Source organism: Perca fluviatilis, chromosome 22, assembly GCF_010015445.1.
Source record: "Perca fluviatilis chromosome 22, GENO_Pfluv_1.0, whole genome shotgun sequence".
Lineage (NCBI taxonomy): Eukaryota > Metazoa > Chordata > Actinopteri > Perciformes > Percidae > Perca > Perca fluviatilis.
The window spans coordinates 7,310,961-7,336,146 of NC_053133.1; the positions used below are offsets into that span (position 1 = coordinate 7,310,961).

Consider the following 25,186-nt stretch of genomic DNA (forward strand, 5'->3'; position numbering starts at 1 on the left):
TCTTCGCCTCGGCGGCCTTTTCCCCAAGAAAATTTTTTCTTTAAACTACGAGGAGTTCCTGTGGGTGTGTGGATTGTGCTGGAGGCTGGTCGCTTCTTTCTGTCCGAGAGTCCATTTGAAACACTAGCTACTGCTAGCGATTGCCGCTGTTTACTAATGGCTGCCGTACGGATGTAAGCCTAAGCAGAGCCCAAGTAGACGAGAACGCGCATGACGTCACATTTTGTGAATTTTCGCGCCAATTCGGACCCGACTCCTCCACACACAATTGAGCCTACAGGCTGATAGAGGCAACCGTGGTGGACAGTCAAGGTGTCATTCTTTCTATTACATTATGGTTGGCTCATAAATGTACAAATGAAAACTCTATCTTAAAGATTTTTTTAAGTAAAAACCTACATATAGCCCCTTTAAATAAACCTAAATAGACCTTCTAAATAGTCTCTGGCTCGGCTGAGCGAAAAAACACTTAACTGCATCACTATTTTTGTTGAATAGATTTTTTATACCTTAAAAAGGTATAGTGGAGGATTTTCCCGAATTTTAGAAAAGATCCGCCCTCTCCACTTTTTGAAAAAATGCACATGCACAACACTCTACCTGCTTTTAGTGCACGTCAGTGTGTGAAACATTCTCCCAAAAACACTCCGGTCTTGTTTCTTTCTTCAGAGGCCTTTCTCTTCTTGTCATACCTTTCGTAGACACTCGTAGCTCACCACACATATACACCTGAAAGTATTCATGCGCAGAAAGCGAAAACTACCCTAGGGACGAGCACGTACGACGGCCTTACGTAAACATAGCGCCAGAATGATTGACAACTAGGAGGACCAATAGTCTTGATGATCCACCCGGAAAAAGAAAATCCTCCACAATACCTTTAACTGGGTTCTGGAGACAGTTTATAACTTTCGGGAAGCGGAGTTTGATCGGGAGATTATTCCATTACGCTGCATTATTGACGTCTGCAGTCGGGTGCTCTCATGTTCGCTCTGTTTACATAGCTCTTTTAGCTCGGTCATTTTAACCTTAGCATAGCTTCCTGTCACTCTTTAACTTAGCTGAAACTCCCCACATGGATTTGGGCAACCAAATAGAAAAGAGTGTGGCTGCTGCTGAGCCATCTCTTGGTCCTCCACCAGCCAAAAAAACTTGCTCAAGTTCTGTGTGGAAGCATTTTACAGTCAGTGCTGCAGATAAAACCAAAGTGATATGTAATGTGTGCAAAAGTCAAATCAGCAGAGGCAGAGATATCAAACATCTGTCAACATCTGCTATGCATAATCACATGCACTTAAAGCATCCTCTCCTGGTACTGTCTGCCAACCCCCCCCCATAAGCACAAATCCCCCCACCAGCACCAAATCATCATCACAGCCATGTTCTGCCCCTGCAAGTCAGTTTCAATCACCTATATTAGCTGCATTTAATGCAAAACAGGCTTATCCACCCAACTACCTCACTGCAAAGCAAATAACAAACACAGGGGGAGAAATGATTTGCCTTGACCTGATGCCCTACTCAGTAGTGGAGAATAAAGGTTTTCGCAAGCTTCTCAATGTGGCTGCACCTCGATACCAACTACCATCTCGTCGGCATTTCTCTCACACAGTTATACCACAACTTTACCAAGATGCGAAAACAAAAGTAAAAGAAGCTCTCTCAAAAATTGAAGGGAAATTTGTGCACTGCACGTCTGACATCTGGACGAGCAAATTTTCCACAAATGCATATCTTTCTCTCACTGGCCACTGGATAGAATGCAAACAGAGTCCACAAGGAATAGATGAACATAAACGTGTGACAGCACTTCTCAAGATGGAGGTTCTTAATGAAGATCACACAGCAGCCAACATTTTACATCACCTCCAGGCCGTTGTGAAACAATGGCAAGATGATGTTGGAGCGAAATTTTCTGTTGAGTATTTTGTCACAGATAATGCCACCAACATGGTTAAGGCAATGGCTGATGGTAACTATGTGCACATTAGGTGTATGGCTCACAACTTACACCTAGTGGTAACAGCTGCTTTAAAGGAGTGCCAGGGAGTGACCAATGTGATATTGATTGCTCGCAGGATCACTGGGTTTGTACTCAGATCAAACAAAGCTGTGAACAAACTTCACAAAATCCAGGAAGAACTTGGCCTTCCCAAGAACACTTTGATGCATGATGTGTCAACCAGGTGGAAATCCTCCTTCCACATGCTCCAGCGGCTGTTGGAGCAGAGACGATCACTGACTACCATGAGTGCAGAGATGGATCTGGGAGGTGTAATGTCACACCATCAATGGGAACTAGTGCAGGCCATTGTGAAAATACTACAACCATTTGAGGAGGCAACACGCACTGTGTGTGAGGATGTGGCTTCTCTGTCTTCTGTTATCCCTTGTGTGCAGGCTCTCAAGACTGCATTAACAAACTTAAATGTGGATGTGGATGTACAGGCTCTTCCAGAGGCACTTACAATGGTGACCACATTGCAGTCTCAGTTGGCTCAGCGCTTCCAGGCTGTCTTTGATGACTCCTCGGGTCATTACTTTAAAGCCACCCTACTGGATCCCCGATTTAAGAGCTTGCCCATGTCACTACTTAGTACATCGGAGTTTGACAGGCTCAAGGCAGAAGTGGCTGCAGAGGTGGATGCAGAACTCCAAGCGGATGATGTTTCTAGGGTACCTGAAGCTGCCAGTTCATCCTCAGTTGAGAGTGAGACCAGTGGGCAAAAAAGCCTCTTTTGGGGGGAAATGCACAATCTTGCTAAACCAAAAGCCAAATCTGCCTTTTTTGGTGCTTTGCCCCCCCCCAAAAATGGGGCTGACTTATCTTGCAGTTTGAGAGCTACTTAAGCACTGAAGCAATCACTGACCTCAGATCCTGCAGTGACCTTCTGGTCAAAAATGATGCAGCCACAGCCAGCCCTGGCTCATGTGGCAATGAAATATCTCACCTGCCCCCCAACAAGTGTCTCCTCTGAGAGGATCTTTAGCACAGCAGGAGATATTGTGTCCCCACATCGCTCCAGACTGCTCCCCTCACATGTGGAGGAGCTTGTGTTCACAAAATACAACATGGAGAAATTTAACTTAGAATATGTTGGCAGAAGATATCTTCTTCCAAGTGAAATATGGTTAAGTTATGGTTAACATAAAACATAAACAATTAAAAAACATAAAACAAAAAACAAAAAAATAAAAAAAAAATTTGAGTCTGTTTTTTGGCAGACAGTTGACAATAGCAGGGCTGTATCTTTTAGTTTATAAGAGTATTATATAGAATACAACTTTTGTTCTGCCAGATCTCCCAGTCAGGGGTTGATAAAGTTTAGTTCTTGGAATTCTGTGCATTAGAAAGAAGTTCTTTCAGAAGAAGAACAGTTCTTTGAAGTATTATTTGTTTTTATTCTGTTCAGCGTCTGTTCAGCGTCCTCCAACAAGGATGAGTGGTGGTGGGGTTCATAATGTTCACAATGGTATTTTATTAGTTGTTGGTTTAACCATGGATGAGGTAATGGCTGTTATGTTATTTTCTTTTCAATGACGTTCCTTGTTACATGTTCACTGCTGGATTTATGGAAAAACATCAACCAATATTGCATATCCATAATTATTATAATGGATATAATTAAAGAATACTTACACTTCTAATTTACGTTAAAGTGTAACGCAAAAAAAATGGATTTTTACGCCTATTTTGAATTTTACTCAAATACAAATACAAATACTTTTCCCCCCTCAACAAATACAAATACAGATACAAATACCGGCTGCTTTGCACACCCCTAGTAGATAGAAACTACATTTCAAACCACAAAGATTCAGTTACAAGCTACATGGAACAGAGACTGTAGGCAGCGCTTTTTCAGTTGTCATCGCACACTTCTAATGTATGATATACGTACAAATGATGTATGTGTTTATTTACATATACAGTAGAGTGGGAAGTGAGATCCGATCAAGTGATATATCAAGACGCATTTGGAGTAGGGCTGCACGATTTGGAGAAAAAGTCATATTGCGATTTACAATACTGCCATTGTGATTGTGATAAAATGGTATCATGAGTGTACTTGCTTGATTATCAAGGAAAATGCACCAAATACTAAAAATTTGAAATGTGTATTTCTTAATTGAAACATACTAAGTGAAACGAGCATAACAAGAAATACATAAACAAAAAATGTGCAAGCTGTCTCCTACCCTCGGGCATTACTGATCCCTAATCAGAGGGTGAGATGGTTGGCCAGTCAATGGCAAGTCAGCATCCTCACAGCCTCAGAAAACAGATGAAAACCCACCCATGATTCCTAATGACTCATGTCAGCTGACAGTGCCTCTCAAGTGTTTCGGGGTAGGGGAAATGATAGTACATGTTGAGCATGCTGACTTTCACTACTCGTTATGTTATTGACATAGAAGTCTAAGACTGTGAGTCAATATCCTGAGAAACCTCCTTGGTCATACAAGTAGCACAGTTTTGAAGTACTGAAATAACTGTTTGAGATTTCTCAGGCTGCAGCTCAAAAACTACCCTTGGACCAAAACTTAGTGTAGGCCTTTCATGTTGTCACTAGTGTGTAAAATACGATCTCACGATTAAATTGAAAAAAAGTAATTGGAAAATAATATTCTAATGAATCCTGACCACACAGACAAATCAAGACAAACACATGAATGCACTGTAACTGACCTCAATTTCACATTTAAATAGTCCCCATGTCTTTCAGCCGCGCTTCCTTAGTCTGTACTGAATGACCCCATTTCATGGTCCAAGCAACTACTAATCATACCGCAACATGTTCCGTGACCAGAAAAAATGTCTGGGCAGGAAATTACTCTGCACAGATAAACCAGAAACTTTACATATTCAGTTAAATCCCCATGTTGGCCATCAAAACCAGATGAGCTGAATTCACAATTCTTTGCAGGAACATAGTGTCATACTAACTTAATAATGAAAATGTGTGAAATAATGAATGCCGATAGAAGGCATTTTCCAAACTATCGGTATCGGCATTTATAATGGCCGATAAATTAATATTTAAAAAATAAAATAAAAACGGACGAAACACCGTTCAACCACGTTATGAGTGTTGGCGTTGCATAGTGTTTCCACCAGAGGGCACTCTACAACGTCCCTGTTGGCAACACCCGTGTTTAACCCTTTGGGCCCTATCTTGCACTCAGCGCAATTGCCTTTGTACACAACGCATGTATCATTCCTATTTTGCACCCGACGCAAGGCGGACTTTTCCCTCCCTAAATTAGGGAATGTATTTGCTCCCGGGGGCGGTTCAGTGAAAAGAGGAGGCGTGTTCAGGCGCAAACATTCCCTGGAGCTATTTTGCAGTTTCAGAGAACAATTCCACCACTGATCAGGAAAAACCTGGTCTAAAGTCAGTGGCGCTAGTCTAAAGTCAGTGGCACGTTATTCAGATGCTATTTTAGGGGCGCATGCTTGGCCATAATGTAGCGTGTTGCACAACGCGCATACACTTCTCTCATCTACACGGATGCAGCAGTTCCCATTTTTGCAAACCATACATAATTACAAAGAAAAATATTGAAAATGCGCTTCAGGTGTTTGGATAGATGAGGAGGCACTTTACAGTACAATCCTCAAAAAGTCGCAGCATTCTTTGTGGCTTTTTGTGTTTTACACAACATTTCCATGAATCATGGATGTGTTGATGACATAAATGAGGAAATATTAGAGGACTTAAGGAGACGTGATGTTGAACTACGGCGGGATTGGATGCGCTCTTGGTGGAGCGGGTGGACGGAGATGGAGTGGGGGGAGGAGGAAGGGGCACAACAGGTGCAGGTGGTGCGTTTGGAGGCCCACGCTCCATGGCTGCAGCAATCCTCTCTAGACTTGAGGAGATGAGCCCGAGAGGCCGCAGCAACATCGCCACCCGGCCAAGACGGGCATTTATTACTTTTCCGCATCTGGGACAGCTCCCGCTGGCGTGCGGCAGGCAAATCCGCCATCATAATAGCAATCCGCCATGGAACAAGCGCGCCTGCTCTTAAAGGGAATGTGAGATGACGCTCCGATTGGTTTATTGCACGTTACGCCCAAACCACACCTAGCTACTTCAGACCAACCCATTTTAGATTTGCGTCGGGCACAAGAGTCATTTATCCCGCTGGTATAATAGCAACAGCGCCCGAGATCCGCCCACAAAGCTACTTGCGTTTCACGTTTGATACTTGCGTTTCAGATCGTTAAAATAGGGCCCTTTAAGTTTCATATCTTAAGTTTGTATTTTTATAAATTTTATTTATCAGAACTTTAATATATTTTGATGTTCCTCTGTTCTGTTGTGACAATAAAACAAACAAGTTTATTTTTAAACAGCATTATCATTATTTTAGTGAGGACTAAAATAACTACAAATAACTAAGGTTAGGGAAATCTGTTTGTTTTGTTACGCGTTTCTGGATTTAAAAAAAAAAAAAAAAATGTATCGGCCGATATATCGGAATATTGGATTTTTAAATCACCAAATATTTGTATCGATAAAAAAATCCTTTATCAGTCGGGCTCTATTTGGGATGATCTGATAACTTTGAAAACACAAACCCCCTATCTTCTGCACAATGACTAAACACCTGCCCATTTGTTTGTATCAGCCTACTTACAGTAAATGCACAAATGCAGAGGAATGCCAACAATAATATAGTTTTTATGATACAAGCAAATCAAGATAATTGGATTGTTAAGCATCAATTTGCCCAAGGGGAGAACAATCATGACGTCTGTTGCTCGCTTTCTTCTTGCCAACATAGGGGAGTATAAAAATCAACATCGAGACATCATCAATCAAACAATATGAAATCACTATTATTATAAATCTGTCAGAGCACCAAAGCAACCCGCAGATTGCAATCCGATAACCTTTCTAGTGGAGCCATCTTTGCAGCAAAGCAGTCTCAGGGTGTCATTCATTTGTTTGATGTGGCTCTCCCTAGGTGTCCATAAGACAAAAAACAAACCATTCATCATGCTATTGCTTCTCTGTGTTCATTCAAATCAAAAGGCATCTCAGTCAACAACACAAAAAGACTGAGTCATCTCTGAATCATTTTTCTCATAAAAAACTTGGTAGCCTTGGGCTGCTATCACATATTTGTTCTTGTTGAAGAGCAATAAAGAACGTATTCACTTACTCAAAAGGTCGAGCATAATTAAGCTACAGCCAAGGTTAAATAGCAATGCTCGGTGATAACAAACAGGACAAATGGCATCAGCAAACTCAAACTAGATGTCAAGAGAATTAGAAGATTTCTGCCATACATCTTTAGTTTGTATCAAGGATTTTCAGCGGAGTCCAAAGTGAGAACAATTAACATCAATCTCATCCATACTTGATAGGACTGCTGAATCATCACACCGAGACCGTTTTAGGCCTCAACTCACATTGCTAATTATACCACACAAAATGATCATTCATCAGAGTTAAGCCAAACTGACTACTTTAGTATATTTCCACAACAGAAACTCTTGAATCAGTGCCCTGAGAACAGACAAGAGTGAATTCCTAGCAAGAGAAGTTATAGTCTTGATTTTAAATACTTTAAGCTACAGAGCACAAAACCTGCCAAAACATTTTCCCTTATGTTCATTAACTTCAAAAAGAGAGAAATCCACTCTAGCATTGTCGCAAACTTTTCCTATCACTCTGTTCATATGGCACTGCTTGATTCAAAATAAATCTGTCAAAATGACTGCAATATCCCCCAGTCTAAGCCCATCTAACATCAAGGATTTATTTTTTTCCTGTAGCCCTTAGCATGCCATTTCCATTTCACAGCTCTGTCTGGATGTTTGAGAGAATATCTGGGTGGGCAGATGTTTGGGAAAATCCAGAAAAACAGATTCACATCTCAGTCTCAGTCTAGATAACTCTTGTTATGATTTGATACTATAAATAAAATTGAATTAAATTAAAGCTCGAGAACAGAAAGCACTGGTAGGATTTTCTTAGATCTATGTAAAGCTTTTGATACAGTAAGTCATTCTATTCTTCTACCCTTAACTTTCCCATAAAAAAAATCCACATTACTCAAGTTTTCAAGTTATCTGAAAGACAGGAAAGAGCTTATCTCTATCAATGATATCAATTCTTCTCTTTGCAATGTAACTTGTGGTGTACCTTAAGAATCGGTTCTTGGGCCAAAATTATTTTGAATCTATATTAATGATCTATGTAACGTGTCAAACAAACTGTATAAGGTATTATTTGCTGATGACACAACTGTTTATTCCCATAAAGACCCTGATAAAATAGTGAAAGTATTAAATAAAGAACTCATTAAGTTAAATGATTGGTTTAACTGTGACAAATTATCTCTTAATATTAAGAAATCATGTTATTTTATTTATTGTTCGACCAGGAAATGCTGTTCAGTCTTTATATATATATATATATATATATATATATATAAACAATACTATTATAGACAGAGTTCAGCCTACAAGATTTCTTCGTGTACAACTTGGTGAGTCTCTTTCTTGGAAAAAGCAAATTAGTACAGTCACAACTAAAATTACAAAAAGTGTTGGGATCTCGGGAAAAGTCTGTTCCATGATAAACACGGAGGTTGCCATGCTTTTATATTATTCTATGGTTTATCCTTACATACACCACTGTAACTCTGTATGGGGAAGTACTCATCCCAATTAAACTTGTCTCTGTTTTTCGTCTTCAGAAAAGGGCATTACGAATCACCTACTGTGTGCATAGAAATTCTTCTCAACTTCTGTTTTTAAGATCAGGCATCATCACTGTTTATCAAGTCAATCAACTACAGATTGCGTTATTTGTCCAATCTCTAAACAAAATACTTTCTTCATTCTATAATGAACTCTTTTTACCAACTTCATAATCATGCCACTCGATATATCTACAAATTCAGATCAAACATCTCAACTTCAGTTTGGTTTAAATTACAGAGGTTCCGTGATATGGAATGCTTTGCCATCAGATTTTTCAACAACACAACAACACTTTGTACAATTTGAGAAAGCTGTTAAAGGTTTGTTTTTGTCTGTGCAATATCCCTATGGAATGTCTTTGTAAACAACCCACGTAACTGCTAATATTACTTTACCTTTCATATTTATTCTGTTGATTTGATATTGTGTGTAATTTTAGTTTGGGCTTTTTTTCCCTCTGTATTTTAGTCTCTTTCTATTTTAATTGGACTATGCATTGGAGATTGCCAAGATTACGCCCCTCTAAGGTTTTTTGCATTTCTCCATTACAACTTTTATTGATTATGTGTATTTAATCTGTAGTATTGATATATGTGTAAACCAATAAACTAAACATTTGTGAAAGGGAAACTTCCTGCTATGTTCTTACCTGATTCCTCTGACATAGTCCGAAGTTGGTATTGCGAATGGCTTATTTGTTTCAATGTTATATCCTATTTTTAGACACTGATGCACAGGTGCTTTTCAGAAAAACAGGTTTGTTTTCAGATGGGTTTGCAGTGTATGCAAAACAACAGAAAGTAAAGGCAGATCATGTAACACAGGGAGGAGAGATTATTCAGTTATTTAGCAAGGAAATTAAATGGTGCCCTCAGTTTGACATAATAATAATGATTTAATTTAACAACATAATAGATGCCAGACCAGTAGGGAAAAGTATATGAGGACAATTATGGCAGATCAATAGATACATTTTGGCACAAGGCTTTTTATGTATCGGTAAGTTAATTAGGTTAAACTGCATCCAGGGAACTGCTGTATCAACAGCATGAAAAAGTAAGCGTATGCTCATAATGAATACTGAATGACTAATGAATGTTGAAAAAGTCCTAAAGCCAAACCCAGTTTAAAATTTAAATTGGGGTTGAAAAACATCTTGAAAGAGATATTTTCAACTTCCATTACCTAACTTGATGCTTAATTAGAAAGGCATGAGGTTGTGATGCAGCCTAAGTCACTGATACAGTTAGATCACTAGTTAGTATTTTAGTATAGGCTACTTTTATTATACTAGTATAGCCTATAGTTAGTATAGTAATATATGCCACACAGACGCTAAATTACAAGTTGCTGATTTGGTTTACCATCATTCAAGCTCATTCTAGTCCATATCCATGATGTTCCACTTTTTGGATTAGCTCCATTGCTGACAGAAATTCCACCGGATTCACCGTTTTCGGCCAGATGTCCTTTACCTTCTGATGGAATTTTTAACTCCGGTGGATTTCTGAGGACTATCATGGTTAACTGCTCCTCAGATCTCTGCAGGGTAAATCCAGACAGCTAGCTAGACTATCTGTCCAATCTGAGTTTTCTGTTGCACGACTAGAACAACTTTTGAACGTACACACGTTCCACCAAAACAAGTTCCTTCCCGAGGCTATTTTGCAGCGGCACTGTGGCTCTGTCCGGTGCTTAGCGCCGCCCATGACAATTGTGATTGGTTTAAAGAAATGGCAAAAAAATAAAAATAGAGCCCGTTTTTCTCCCATCCCGGAATGCTGTGTGGACTAGCCAGACCCTCCTTCGCATCGCTGAGGAGGCAGGACTGGCAAAGCGAGACTAAGCTCATACTAATATGAGATCAGTATCTTGGTTGAACAGTTTTTAATAAAAGCTTAGTGCAGCTACGGAGTATACACAACCTTGTTTATTTACTTTATCTATTGAAAGAAAAGACTGTGTGCGTTGTGCTTGAGGGTTAAATAACCCAGAGCCAATTAGTGGCATCAAAAGCCAATGACAGACAAAGCCCCACTAGGACCACTTTGATGTTGAATCTTTTTCCAAATTTACATGGCACAATCAAGTCATTCTAATCCTTCCAAACAAATAATCAAATTATATATATATATATATATATATATATATATATATACACACACACACACATATACATACATACATACATATATATTTATATATACACATACACACATATATATATATACACATACACACATATATATATACACATACACACACATATATATACACATACATACATACATACATATATACACATATACATACATACATACATACATACATACATACATATATAGCTAGTCCACACAGCATTCCGGGACGGGAGAAAAACGTGCTCTGGTTTATTGGATTGTCTTTAAACCAATCACAATCGTCATGGGCAGCGCTATGCGCAGCACAGGGCCCCAGTGCTGCTGCAAAATAACCTCGAGAAGGAACATGTTATGGTGGAACATGTGTATGTTCAAAAGTAGTTTTAGTCGTGCAACAGAAAACTCAGATTGGACAGATAATCTAGCTAGCTGTCTGGATTTACCCTGCAGAGATCTGAGGAGCAGTTAACCATAGTCCTCAGAAATCCACCGGAATTTAAAATTACAACACAAAGAAAGCAGAAGGTAACGGACATCCGGCCGAAAAGAAGGACACATCTGGCGGAATTTCCGGCAGCAGCGGAAGTGGAACGTCGTGGATATAGACTAAATTCCATATAAGTCAATCATTAGCAATTCATTCTTGTATTTTTCCCACCAAGTGTGTAATTTGACAAAGCCTATTTTTTACATTTCAGTCTTAGTTATGATAACACAATAGAAATGTATTTGAAAGATATTAGACATGTAATAAACATACTTGCAGATTCTAAGAGTTATAGATCTGTTAAATTAGAAAGTAACAATTTATTATCTAAGAACAATTATAGATTTAAAAATATTATTGAACAATGAAGAAATAAATACATTTTATATCATGACAATTTAAAAGAATTAATCTGAAAACGTTACAAGGACCCCCCTGGCAGAGTGCCACAGAACCCAGAAGTACTGGCCTAACTGCTCAAGCTCTGTTTTACAAACCTGCCCTGCTTAATGTTCTTGAGCAAAGAACTGAATTACTAAAAGGGTTAGTTGTTTAGGGAAGCCTGTACACAAGTAACAAACCAGCATACAACTTCACGTCTACGACACATCTGACAGCACGTCCATATTTTCCAGGCTTTTCTTCAAGTTAAAACGCAAGCACCATGCATAGCCATTCTGTTAGTCTAGGTCTAACAAAGTGTATTTTGCCTCACATATGCTGTATGTAAGCTACAATCCACAATGGGAAGAAGACGATTCAGAAAGAATAATAAAAATGGACAGAGACCCTTTTGAGGGGGTCATGCAAGGGGAGATAACAAAGAAAAGCATAAGAAGAGAAAAGATAACTATCAGGTCCAAGTAGCAAATTAAACCTGCCACAACAGCGTGTGGAATAGTAACCTGAGTGAAACACGCAAAGACTCTAAGCTCAGGGCAGCATTTTAGCATCTTTAGCTCATTAGCAGCCAGCAACAGGCAGCTAGTTTACAGCACAAACATTAGCAGTATGTGCTAACTGGTGAATAAAGTCCACAACTAGCAAGCTAAAAGACAAATATTTTTTTCATAAAACAGAGCTAAAAGGACAGCAAATGATAGACTTACATTTGTCAGCTGGCCAGAAACACAAAATCAATGCTGGTGTTGCTCCATATCTGCAGGGTGCACTTGCTTACTAACATGCTAACGTTAGCCGTAGCAACTTTATGAGGCGATAATACATCAAGACTATTTGTCTGTCCACTCCTTTAGAAGTTATTCTGCGCAATATCTTTTTCATTTAAAAAAAATGACATAGCAGGAAACACACAGGTGTAATAATAGCCTAACGTTAAGGGTTGCATTCCATTTAGGTGTATTCGTTCTATGGGCCTGGTATTATGAATGCTGTCTCACTATCGTGACTTGCTGATACACCAATAGAACAGACCCCTTTAATTATTAGTTATGTGCTCTCTCTCTCTCTCTCTCTCTCTCTCTCTGGTCTATTGCAGCTTTATAAGCTTTTAGATGAGAATACTTTCAGATAGAATTTTTTTTAGACTTTTAAACTTTTTTTAGCTAAATCATCTTTGGTCATCTTTTATTTAGGTTTCTTTAATCCATTTTCCTAATTATATGTGATGCACCTTTTTTAAGAGGTCAGTTCTTTGGACACTGCTTTAACAAGGATTTAAGGTTTAATAATAGAGTAGGCTATATAGCATTAACAAAGAAATAAATGTGTTCTTGTCCTAGTGCTACAAATCGAATATCCTTGCATTCGAACAGGAAAGGGTCTTTGCAGAAAACATCCTCATCCATATCTGAAGTGAAAATAACCTCACATAAGAAATGCATCAGGTAGGCCTACTCCCTCTGAACGACAATCACGCAGAGGTCTTGTTACTAATTTTTCAACAAACACCGATGCTTGTGCTTCAGTATCTGAATGCTCTGTAACTGCAAACGTGGTCACAGAAATAAGCTGTTGACAAAACAGTGGATCACACCCAAGAGGGCCTGGCGTGGCCTGCATGTCGAAACACCGCAAACCACATAGTTGGCCTTCGCAACAACTTGCTCACAGTTGGATCCAGCTGGAGGCAGGAATTGTCATCCCACTGAAACGTGGGATGAGAAAAACAAGAGGAACAACTTGAGAAGAAGGCTACTGTACTCAAAACAAAAAGGAGATCTTTGGACTGGTCGTATACAAATCACAGCAATGAACATACAACATATTTCCCTTGTCAATAAACACTCGACCCAACTATGTCATCATAATGGAACAATACAGATTTTATGGATAATTGAAGCAAATGTAACCGGCTTTCCACACCATGGGCCCTATTTTAACGATCTAAGCGCACGGCCTGAAGCGCATGGCGCAGGTGCGTTTAGGGCGTGTCCAAATCCACTTCTGCTAGTTTGACGGCGGGAAAAAATGGTCCATGCGCCGGGCGCATAGTTCAAAAGGGTTGTACTTAGTGTGTCATCACCCATTCCCTTTAAAAGCCAGATGTGTACCTTGGCGCATTGCTATTACGATAGCAGATTTGCACCGTAATATTTTTATTTGTAATCTTTTGCATGTTTGTGTGCTGCTTCGCTTCCCTGTGTGTGCGCGCGCTGTGCATAAGCCTAGGCACATTTTACGAATGCACTGTTAAAATAACAATGAAATGCTGCGTTATTGACTTTAGACCAGGTTTTTGTTAGTCAATGTTGCGCTTCCCGCTACCTCAAGATGGTAATACGCCAAGAATTCACCTGAACACACCGCCCTGTAAGACCAGCACACCCATGGGCGCAAAGATGGGCATTTGGGAATAGCATTTGCTATTTAAATGACGTGGGCGCTGGACGGTCTTAAAATAGCAAAGACATTTGCGTCGGGCTTTGCGTCTGGCTTTGCGTCTGGCTTTGCGCCGGGTGCAAGATAGGGTCCCATATCTGTTGTATTGTGAATGCACACCACTCCTCTTCCTTTACTCTGTGGTCAGCCAGCCAATCAAGCATGTCATATTCCATCAAACATTGACCTACAGCTCTGTAAAAAAAGAGTAGATAGGAGTTTTTCAAACAGGCAGCTGCTCTGGGGGTAGAAATAATCTCTGTGGTTAAAGTAGATGTTGATATACAGAGTCAAAAGGACAATTTTTTTATTTTTTCTTGCTTGGAAGCATTAAAGCCCATCATAAAAGTAAGAGAGCAAAACACTGATCATACATCTCTTTTTTTCTGCTAACTGAAACACTGCTGATGATCAGAACTTAACAATTACCCTAACTGACCTTCAATATTGCCATATTTTTCAAACCGTTCAAGTTTGCCAGGCTACAAAGCTGGTCCCATTGAAGTTTAACTGAACCAATTTGGTTATTTCTGGCTCCAGAGCAGCTCTGCCTCTGAGTAATGATTCTATAACTATGACTAAATCTATACATGCTGGGAAGAAGCTTCTCCTCTTCACAGAGCCAAATTAGGGAGCTTCTCCTAAATAAAAAGCTGGAGCTACAGCAGCCTATCCCATTACTGAATGTAAAAGTAATGCCTTTGTGTATTTTAGGAGCAGAAACAGGGGGGGCCCATGTTAAGACATGCAAAGTGTAGACAGTGGAAGCTGTCAAAACAGCCTTTAAGAATGTGTTAGGGAGGTTCAGTGTTCATCTTCTCATCAGCATTAGCAAATATAATGTTTCTGCATGAAATGCATTTAATTTAACACCTTGTCACCTTGCTCAAATGTTCCATTTTAAAAAAAAATCTACAAAAACAAATATGGGTTCTTCCAACCCATTTGGCAACAGCAGCTGATCAATGTGTTAATCTTTTTTTTATGAAGGCATACTCCCACTGTACACACAACAGAATATAGGGAGGGTAGTTTGACAGTACATGGAGAATTTATATTTTCTCAGCCCTTTACCAGCAGGAAACAGTCCTGCAGTAACTTGCCTGGCAAAAGATGGAAGAAAAAAAATGATCTTCTTCAATACAGCAGAAAAGGAGGTAAATAATAGTAGTAAAAGAAACAATAACCCCTCTAATGAGCAGCTTCTCTAAAACCAAAAGCAGCCGGAGGGTTTTGTATAACAAAAAATGACCACTTATTGTGCCATATTCTACTGTGTTTCAGTTGTCTGTGGTAAAACCAATTCCTCTAACTCCCAAACGTGGCCTGTCGGCTACCAGCCAGGTCACCAGAATTACATGAAAGGAGCTTAATGCTAACCGTTCCCAAAGCAAACCCATTATCTTCTGGTGACTAATCTGCCATGACAAACAGGAGCTTTAGAGGTAAACAGAAATGGAATTAGATGGGTAAGCAGGAGTGATAAGAAAGAGAGATGGGAAACACAAAATTAGAGCTGTAACTGAGACCTTGTGGAGTTCTTGGTGATATCTGTGACAACATTCTATTGGCACAAGCACAGGTATTGGACATCTTGAATAAACAGGAATACCAGCGCATTTCTGAGGCTCTACCTGCTATCTCTAAGGTCTCACATTTCTGAAGCTATAAAAAGAAGCCTTACAACACAAAACACACGTCTTAAGTTATGCGAGATCAAGTGCTGTGCGTTGCTGCCATTGTTTTGCTTCTAACGGTTCGGGCTAATGATTAGCCAGATTATCTGAACCAGTGGGTTAAGATAACAAAAAGGGAGTCCCCAACATCACAAGGCTGTGGCTGGGAAAGGAAAACACAAGCTAGCAGCTATCAATAACTCGTGTCTGATATGTCAGCGTGTTCAAACCGAGCTATGCCTAAATGGAACCACATTATATCTGAAAGGGAAAAAACTAAATCAATGAAAGTATGCAGTATGCCTACAGTATGCAGTATGCCTACAAAAAATATTTATGTATACACATACCCCAAATTGACCATGAATGTCTTGCCACGCTGTGTCAAGTCCTGTTAAATCTGCAAATTTTTTGACAACAAAATGAATTTCTGATATTTAGATCCAAGGGCAATGGATAATGAAACTAAAAAAAACACAACTACTAAAACCACAGCAGCAGTAACAACAGAAACTTACCCTGAATGCCCCAACACAAACAGCCGGAAAACCAGTGACGCACTGGCTTGGCATAGCTATGGCATACTCTGACTTTGGCAGTTACCATTATGGCATGTAGCCTGCTTACATTGCGTGTTGAGCAGCTACAGCCCAAAAACGTCTCCCAGCTTCGTCTGTAAAACTCAAGCTCAATGCTTCCAACTCAGGCTCAGTGCTTTCAATTCAGCATCCAGAGCAGTTGGTGGTTTGCTCCGATAGGTGTGTGCACCTGAGATGCATACTAGCCGGCGAAGAAGCCCTAAAGTCATCTTAGCTTGACCCTAGAGACACACTGTTTGTGAAAGATAAGGGATTCAGTTTGGTGTCATTGTCCTTGGGGTCTTCCACATGAGTAGGGAAGCTCGCCAGACAGGTTGTATGTATATACAAATGTGGACTGAAGTCTGTAGCACCAACAGTGCAGTCTTTATGTATTTGGACAGTTTTCTTGTAGTATGTATGTACAAATGTGGACTGAAGTCTGTAGCACCAACAGTGCAGTCTTTATGTATTTGGACAGTTTTTGTGTAGTATGTTGTTTTGGCTCTGTACTGCAGTACACTGGATTTCAAATAGAGCAACTTTCAGGGCATTTGTATATACGGGTGAGGGTAGGAAATGTACACACTTTTGTACATAGGGAATATTAACATAGAGTACACTTTAAAACACTCATATTTAATATTTGATTAAAATCCTTTGCAGTTTGAAACTATCAGACATCTCCGACCCACAAATATCAGAGACTCAATATCTTCCCTAATGATGCTGTCAGGCATCACTTCTTGCTTAATTTAGGGTCAAGTGGCTGACTTTGAGAGTGAACAAAAATTCTCAATATGTGGCTATAAAAACACCTTGGTTGCCTTGTTTATCATTGTACTTCACTGTGCACTAGCCCTGCACTGGTCATCCAATATGAATGGGAACATAAAAAAACCTCATAGTCCATTTCATTTCAGTTCCAAAGGTGCTTGACTTGAGCACAAAAACAACAAAAGAAACACATCACAGTGCAGCTACTTCTAGACTGTACTGTATATGTTTCTTCACTGCTCGGCTATACTTACATTGAAGTAGTTTTCAATTTGAAGAAGTAGTAGCTCTAAGATCTTTCTTTTTAAAACTAGTATTTAACTACTAGCCTGCTCGTCCATTTACTGTCACCACTATATGCTGTTACCAGCCTCCATGTGAAATTATAGGCTATCTTGCACTGTGTAATCTGTTTTATGCGAACACTACGGCATGTTCTATTATTGCTGCAGGTTTTTCACATTGCAAATAGCTCCTAAAGTGCTTATACCGCGCTAGTTTTAAAACCACCGTCTTAGATTTTAGAAGACACATGGTGAAGAGGTGCAGTGCAGGCCAGGGGTACTAAACATCTTTTCTTGATGCTTGGGCAAACTTCAACTCGTGATGTTTTAGGCAAAGACTGGCAGGCAATGATTCCCCTGGAAGGAGTTAGCACGAAACAAGGACACTGCTCAGTCGGATGGAAGAAGAAGAAGAAGAAGAAGAAGAAGAAGAAGAAGAAGAAGAAGAAGAAAGGAATAAAGAAAAAAAAGATGACAATATAAGCATAGGAAACTGAAGGAAAGCCAGAGGAGAACACAACAAGAGGAAGAGAGGTTATTGAGTCCACATTTCTCCTCTGCTGCTTGACCACAGTTGAACCAACCTACTCTTTTTCAGTTACCATCAATCACATTGCATCCCATCATCCTACAGTGCCTATACGGCTCTGCCCTGTACAGTCCACTCACATGATAATCCCCCAATTACCTTCCACTACTGTAATATTCCTGCTCACATAGGCTACCGCAGCTCCTCTCCATTACATAAGCAGGGAGCCACTGAGTGCAGTGAGCTAATGAGCACTGACAACCCTTCCAGCGCCACCTCCCACTTTCTCTTTGCGTGGTGATTCAGTGCAGCTGCACCGGCTGTTGGGTCCTTACCTGAGAACAGATGAGGATTAAAAACTCTAGTTGTACTTTTAGTAGAGGCTGATGATTCCCAGAAAAGACAAGTTGTGTTTGAAGTTGTGCATTTGGAAGCAAAGTCAACTGTTTCTACAAACTTTCTACATAACAGTATTGCTAGTTCCTTATTTGGAAATGCCTAGACAGAAACAAATATCTCTAACATATGTTTTGGGGGGGGGGGGGTGTCCTGTCTTTCTATTTCCCCACAAATCAACATCAGTGTGCTTCAAACAATGTGACAAACAGATGCTATCGCTAACTTTGGCCCGCACCAGAAAAGTGTGTATCCTGAGTTCTCGGATATTGCAGACTGATGACTCATTAAGTGGCGTATGTATGACACGCCAATTCGTATGCCATTTTGGCGTGTTATCAAGACACAGAATAGCTTTTTAGCGTGTTTATCAACGCCGTTTGGGCTCCATTGACCTACATTATGTGTGAATTATCGCCGTAGCGAGTAGTATGAACGCGGGGGGAGGTTGGTTGGGGTGGTAGATGGGTAAAACACAGGACTTTCACCAAGGAGAGCCAGGACTGCGTCCTGCATGTGGCGTTTATCAACCGTTTTTTCTTTTTCTTTTCTTTTTTTTTTTTAATAAAGCCTTCCCCAATGTTCTTTTTCTAAACTCAACCGTTTGTTTTCCTAAGTGTGTGACGTTGGTCACCGTCGTTTTTTTTTGTGTTACTAAAGCCTTTACCAATGTTCTTTTCCTAAACCCAACCTTTGTTTTTGGTTTTTTTAAACATTTAATTTAATCATGTCAAATAATTATGTTAGCAACATATGTCTACCATAGAGGACAAATTAGCTGTTAGTAAGCTAATGTAAGCTATGTGTTAGCAAGCTAACATAATTGCAAATATTATACTGCATAGCTTTGTATATTAATCCAAATCCCACTATAACACAAATTGCATAGCTATTGTCAAAATGCTATAGCTTAATTTACAGAAATATAGTTAGCTGTCAGTTAAAACTGACACGTGATGTAAAATGTCTGTGCACACATAAGATTAGGCACACTAAGTGTCACAATCCCAATATCCCACATTCTTCCTGCTGACACCTAACGTCTTATTGTCTGTATCCACTTTTGTCTACTTAAAAGCTCAGTTTTTCGGTTTAGCAGCTTATAAAAACTTAGTTATGGGTTATTTACTCTGTTGGTAGTGCATCCCACCCACGCAGGGGCTTTTAGGAATTTGTCTGCTAGCAAACTGGTGGAAGATCGAGACGACTGTAAAGTGATCTTTCATTTTTCAAGAATCTTAAAAATACTGTTATTTTAAAAAGGGGTGGTTTGACATGTGGGAAATTATATTTACTTTCCTCCTTAACAGTTGAGTAGATGATAAAGTGGACACCACTTTCATGTCTGTATTCTAAATATGAAGCTATAGCCAGCAGCTGATTAGCTTAGCATAGAGACTGGAAACAGGGGGAAACTGCTAGCCTGGCTCATAACGCATCTCTAAAGCTTACTAAATAACTTGTTAATCAATTTGGTTTAGTCCATACAAAAAACAAAGTGTAATAAATATAATGCAATTGTACTTTCAGTCTTCAAACTAAATCAGTGGATTCCAAGTGTCACTTTATCTTAATCTTTATCTTATCTCTTTACAGTTCTTTTCAATATTTCCACAGTGGACACACTCACTGTTACATCAACTGCTAGCCTTTTTTTCCCCCCATTTTGTGATTGATGTCACATGCATATGTATGTACTATAAAGATACATCATTACATCACAGACTTGGAACTGCAGGACACATGCTAATCATATGCTGCTGATATAGTGTATGATGAAAGAATGAGTAATATGGAAATATGGGACTTTGTTTTTGCTTAACCGTGTTGTCCCCTAATATAAGGATATCCTGCATCGGTGTAATTCAACAACTTGCAACACTTGCTGTGACATGTCTGCAAGCCTGAATTTGTGGAATTTTGTGAGGAAAAAGGCCAATTATGTGCTTTAAGGTCTTAGCCTCCATTTAGGTTGAGTAACTATGGGAAAGTAGGAGACAAATAAGATCTAGAAATGCAGCTCTTCAAAGTGTTAGAGGCACAAATTAGGAATCCAGAGAGTGTTTTGTTTGAGCATTCTTTAGTTTTAGGTCTCTGACGATGTACCAGATGTGAAAGAGGACGAGTAAAGAGCTGAACCTCCCAGTTATATCCATGTGGTGTTTTGTATGCCAAAAGCAACGCCCACAAAACAACATCTTCATATTGCTCTTGCTTACATGATTAAAAATGTGGTGAACACTCGGTTATTTCTTGACTGGCCAAATGCTGAAAACAACAGCCTTGGGAACAGAAAGGCAGGATGAGAAGCTTAAAAAGCCATTTAGCATCAATCCTTCATGGTTGTGCATACTGTAGACCACATTGACTCTGAACTTAATGGTGCTTGAGTGGCTGATTGATGCGTACTTCCTGGTCCCATTCAGACTGTGGCGAAGGCCTCAAGAGTCCCCAGAGAAGATCAGGTACACCGGCACAGCTTGTGACATTGTCTGACTGGGCTCAGCTAATTCAAAGAGAATAAGTCTAATTACACAAACCACTGATATTAAAGGCAACTAAGAGGCTACATGATTAAATGCATCACGGAATTGCCGCAGCAATACATGCAACCCAAGATGGTTCATGCATAATGAAGAGGTAGATGAAGACATAAGAGTCAGGCAGAATGTAGGCGGAGGCGAGATCAGCTTTAAGTATAGAGAGGGAAAGTAGAGAAGAGGCGGACGTTGTTGAAGAGATGAGATTTCAGCTCAGGCAGGAAGTGTGTTTGTCTCCGGATAAAGCAGATAAATAAAGTTGAATGTGAGGTCATCGCAGCAATAAAAGTGATCAATCCTGAATTCCAAGGTATTGCTTTCACACTACCTTGTTTGGTGAGGTTCAAATAAACTGTGGTGCATTTGCCCGTTTGGTTCGGTTCATTTGGACTGGTGTGAGAGCTGTCAATCAAACTCAGGTGCAGATCACCTGAAAAGGTGGCCTGCTGTCAATCACCAGTGTATACAAGAAGACCTGGAACAGAACTACGAGGAAACAATAGGAGTGTGTGTGGTGGTGGGGGGGGGGGGAATCGATACAGCATAGTATCACAAGATTTTCCGTGGCAATACTGTATCGAAACACGGATGCCAAGTATTGATCTTTTATTGTATAAATTGCACATGACAATTTAACTTTTTTGGGGGGATATTTTTTGCAGCAATAAATTCAAGTGAGATGAGCAAAAATGTATCTTTTTTAGATAAAACAGATGTTGGCAAAGTTTTCCTTTGGGGACATAATTTGAAGTTGGAAAAAAGGTAATAAATCGCAATATATATATATATATATATATATATATATATATATATATATATATATATCGCAGAATATTGAAATATGTTTAAAATCGCATAAATATTGTATCGTGACATAAGTACTGTGATATTATCAAAACGTCGGGCCTCTGGTGTTTTCCACCCTTAAGTAACAATGTATCTTTTTTTCCCCCTTGGTCCTGACCCACTGAACCAAACTAAAAGTGACATCAGAGAGCACATTAGGCTGCATTCAGCAAGGCCTTTGAATCATCATCATAGCGTGGATCATAGCGTACCTATTCTTGCATGCTGCCCATATCTCACACACAAAAATGAATCTGCACTTCTGTATCGGAGACTTCTAAATTGTGACCAATGCCTATTTCACTTTCTTTTGTTGGAAAAAGGGAGCATTTAAAATACATATTGCATGATGCAGTATCTGCATGCCACGGGTTGTAATTTTTTTATAACGCTGTGACGAAAAACAAACTTTAGCGGTAAAGCAGTACTGAGTTGCTGTCAGCTGCAGGAACGTTACACAACTCAAGTGACCTGTGTGTGACTACATCTTCCTGTAGTCCAAAGGTCTCGGCTGGCCTGTGATACAGTAGTTAGTAGTTGACCCAGAGCCAAGTGTTCTCCATAAGGGAAGCCTACACTTCTACATTTCCAGTGCCACTGCATGGATCAATGGACCAGTCGCCTCCATTCTGCTGAACCACAGAAAAGCATCAAGCACTGGTAAACAGAGGAGTGACCGTGTGTGGGTATGTGAGTGTGTGATTGCTAGTGTGTATGTAAGGAGGAATAGCTCTTCCAGAATGAGGGGTAATGTTGACCTACTTCGTCACTGTTTGCATTCAGAGGTGAAATCTATACTACTGAGGTGCAACAGTGAATATTCATCTTTTATTATTCACCAGGAAGCTAAAAAGGTATTTCATCTGTCACTATGGAGATGTGTGTTCGGCTCTGGTTGGAAGTGAAACATCCCTTAGAATGTACAGAAGGGAAAAAAACTTTGATTTTGTTCGATCAGACTCACGTCTGCTATCACTCCACTCTTACTCTGGATCTTTCAGAAACCTTAGTTACAGAAAGTCCTTCTCTCTAAAAACAGGATTGTAGTTTTTTTCCCCCCAAGGTAAAACACAGAAAAGTAATAAGTTGGCAAAACCAGTGTAGGTTCATCCAGGCATTCCAAGGCATTGAACAGAAGCTGCTGCATTGGCATGACTCTATAGGCAATACCACCCACTGGTAAAGAGGTGAGAGTACTGTCACTAACCACGGAAACAGCAACAAACTTGGATTCATTCATTAGTCATTTCATGGGTTTTTAAAGCGCAGCCACTAGAAACCCACAAAGGGAAAAGCGATCAGTGTCCTACTCAGGCCTCATTCAAATTTGGCACTGGGGTTGCACACAGTAATGCGTTTCGTCATAATAGATGAAACTTGGATGAACTTAAAAACTTTTTTTTATCAGCATGTCATTTGCAAAGGGCAATGAGTGCAAAGCACGGTTCCCCATCAGTACACAGGGTAATCATTCCATTGGCCTATGACCACTTTTGAAATAAAACGGATTAACTGTGTTGTGATACAGAGACATGAATGCACACACAGAGATGAAACTGTGTCTTCAGTGTCTAACAGTGAATATACACCATAGTGAATGGCATGTGTAACTCAGGAATAACGACTAGTCCTCCTGGGATTTATGTGTAGGCCTATGTAGGTTTTAATAGCCAGTTTACTATCTTTGAATTCATAGTTTTACTGTGACAATCTAAACTGCAGTATTGGAACACTACACACACAGCGCGGGTTATTTTAATCTTATTGCTCCACACACAGTGGATGAACTCCGCGCTCTCTGGCGCACTTTTCTGCCTGTACTGTATTGAATGGGAACGATTCCAGTGTTTCCTGAACTTTTTCATGGGTCAACCTAACAGACAGACAGACAGATAGATAGATAGACACACACTCACACACACACACACACACACACACACACACACACACACACACGAGAGCAGAATGAGAAACAATTTGCTTTACAACTTCTTAGATTCCTTGTGGAGAAACTATAGTGAACTACCATGATGAAAGTAATCACTCTTAAGCATGGTCTTCGAAATAACAATGAAAAGTTCCCCACTCTCCTTCCACCAGGGGCCCCTGGGGGTCCCCACTACTGGCTCCGGTTCTAGGGTCAGCCACTGGCTCTCTTCTGCCCACTCTGTCCCTCTTTCTTATCCCGTGAACAGCGCCATGTTGAGGCTCCAGCGTGCTGCTCCGCTGGGCGAAACGTTACAAAAAAAGCACACCGGAGCGGGGCTGCGTGAGGGGCTTACCTTTGCGATCGCCTTCTTATACCTCATGGCAGCTTGTTCGATAAGGCTGTGGACTTGTATATTCCCATCGCCGCACGGAACGACCACCCGGGTCCTCCCGAAACACACCGTCACTTTCATTTCACCTTCCGCTGCGTTAATTCCAATGAGGAAAACCCCGCGTCAAAAAGACAATAACCATCCCCGGTGTGCGAAGGCTAAAAAAAAACTAAATCCCCAGTTGTTGTGAAGAGGTCGATGTGAAGTTGTCTTTGTGTGTCCCGCGTCCTCGGAGGAGTGGAGAGAAGCCCAGCTTTGGATTCAGCGGCGGGGCTGGGTGGCGTCCTCCCTGTGTGCCGTGTTGACTCACTCACAGAAACTTCCCAACAAAAAACAGCCTCCTCTCCAGCGAGAGCGCACAACTGGACTGACAGTGCGAGTGCGCCCACATGTCAGAGCAGGCTCTAAGAATGTTTCCAACGCCAGCCAATACAATGCAGCTTATAGCTGAGGGCAAACACGTCGAAAGAAAGTTTACATTTCTTTGCTTTCTTATCATATAAAGTTGTGGAACACTTGGATTTGCAGTGCTTTTTTTTCCAGAGATGGTCTAGTAGCCTATGGTGTAATTGAAATCTTATAAAATAGAGCACTTATGAACAACTTCTTGTTGATAGTCATTATGAATGCAGTAATATAGCCTACCCTAAACCAAATTTTAATTGTCAGTATTATCCATGGCTTTAATCTAGATTCCAGAGCGAGAGTCTGCAACTTCAAGGGGGTCCTTAAAATAATGGGGCTAGGGCCAGATTAACTAGAGGGTCCTCTCGAACACACTACCAAGACCTGTTTTGCCCAGAGTCCCAGAAACCAACCAGTAGCAATATATTCCTTATCTGGATGACTGCTTTTCCTTTAGTTAGCTGTATGACAGTTAGTTTTTGATTATTTGTTTCAGCAGAAATGTAAGCAAATGCAATAGACAATCTTGGGTCCCTCAGGGTCTGGGGCCCCGGGGCAGTTGCCTGCTCTGCCCAGTTGGTAAACACCAGGAGCAAGTGCCATGGTTTGAAGAGTATACTTCAAATCCAATTCACAGTTGTTT

General features: G+C 40.2%; 1 protein-coding gene across 9 annotated transcripts in view; it reads right to left on the bottom strand.

The window, feature by feature from the left end:
* The window catches only part of LOC120552354 (partitioning defective 3 homolog), a 382,624-nt gene extending 358,132 nt beyond the window's left edge, over positions 1-24,492 (bottom strand). For 8 of the 9 annotated variants that reach the window (XM_039790356.1, XM_039790350.1, XM_039790354.1 and 5 more), the window contains exon 1: positions 24,100-24,492. In XM_039790356.1, the coding sequence (XP_039646290.1) occupies positions 24,100-24,219 (120 nt within the window). In that variant the 5' untranslated portion in view covers positions 24,220-24,492. Of the gene's footprint in view, positions 1-12,459; positions 12,711-24,099 lie in introns of those variants that run through there. The other variant, XM_039790355.1, reaches the window with a different exon arrangement.
* Between the last annotated feature and the right edge of the window lie 694 nt (positions 24,493-25,186).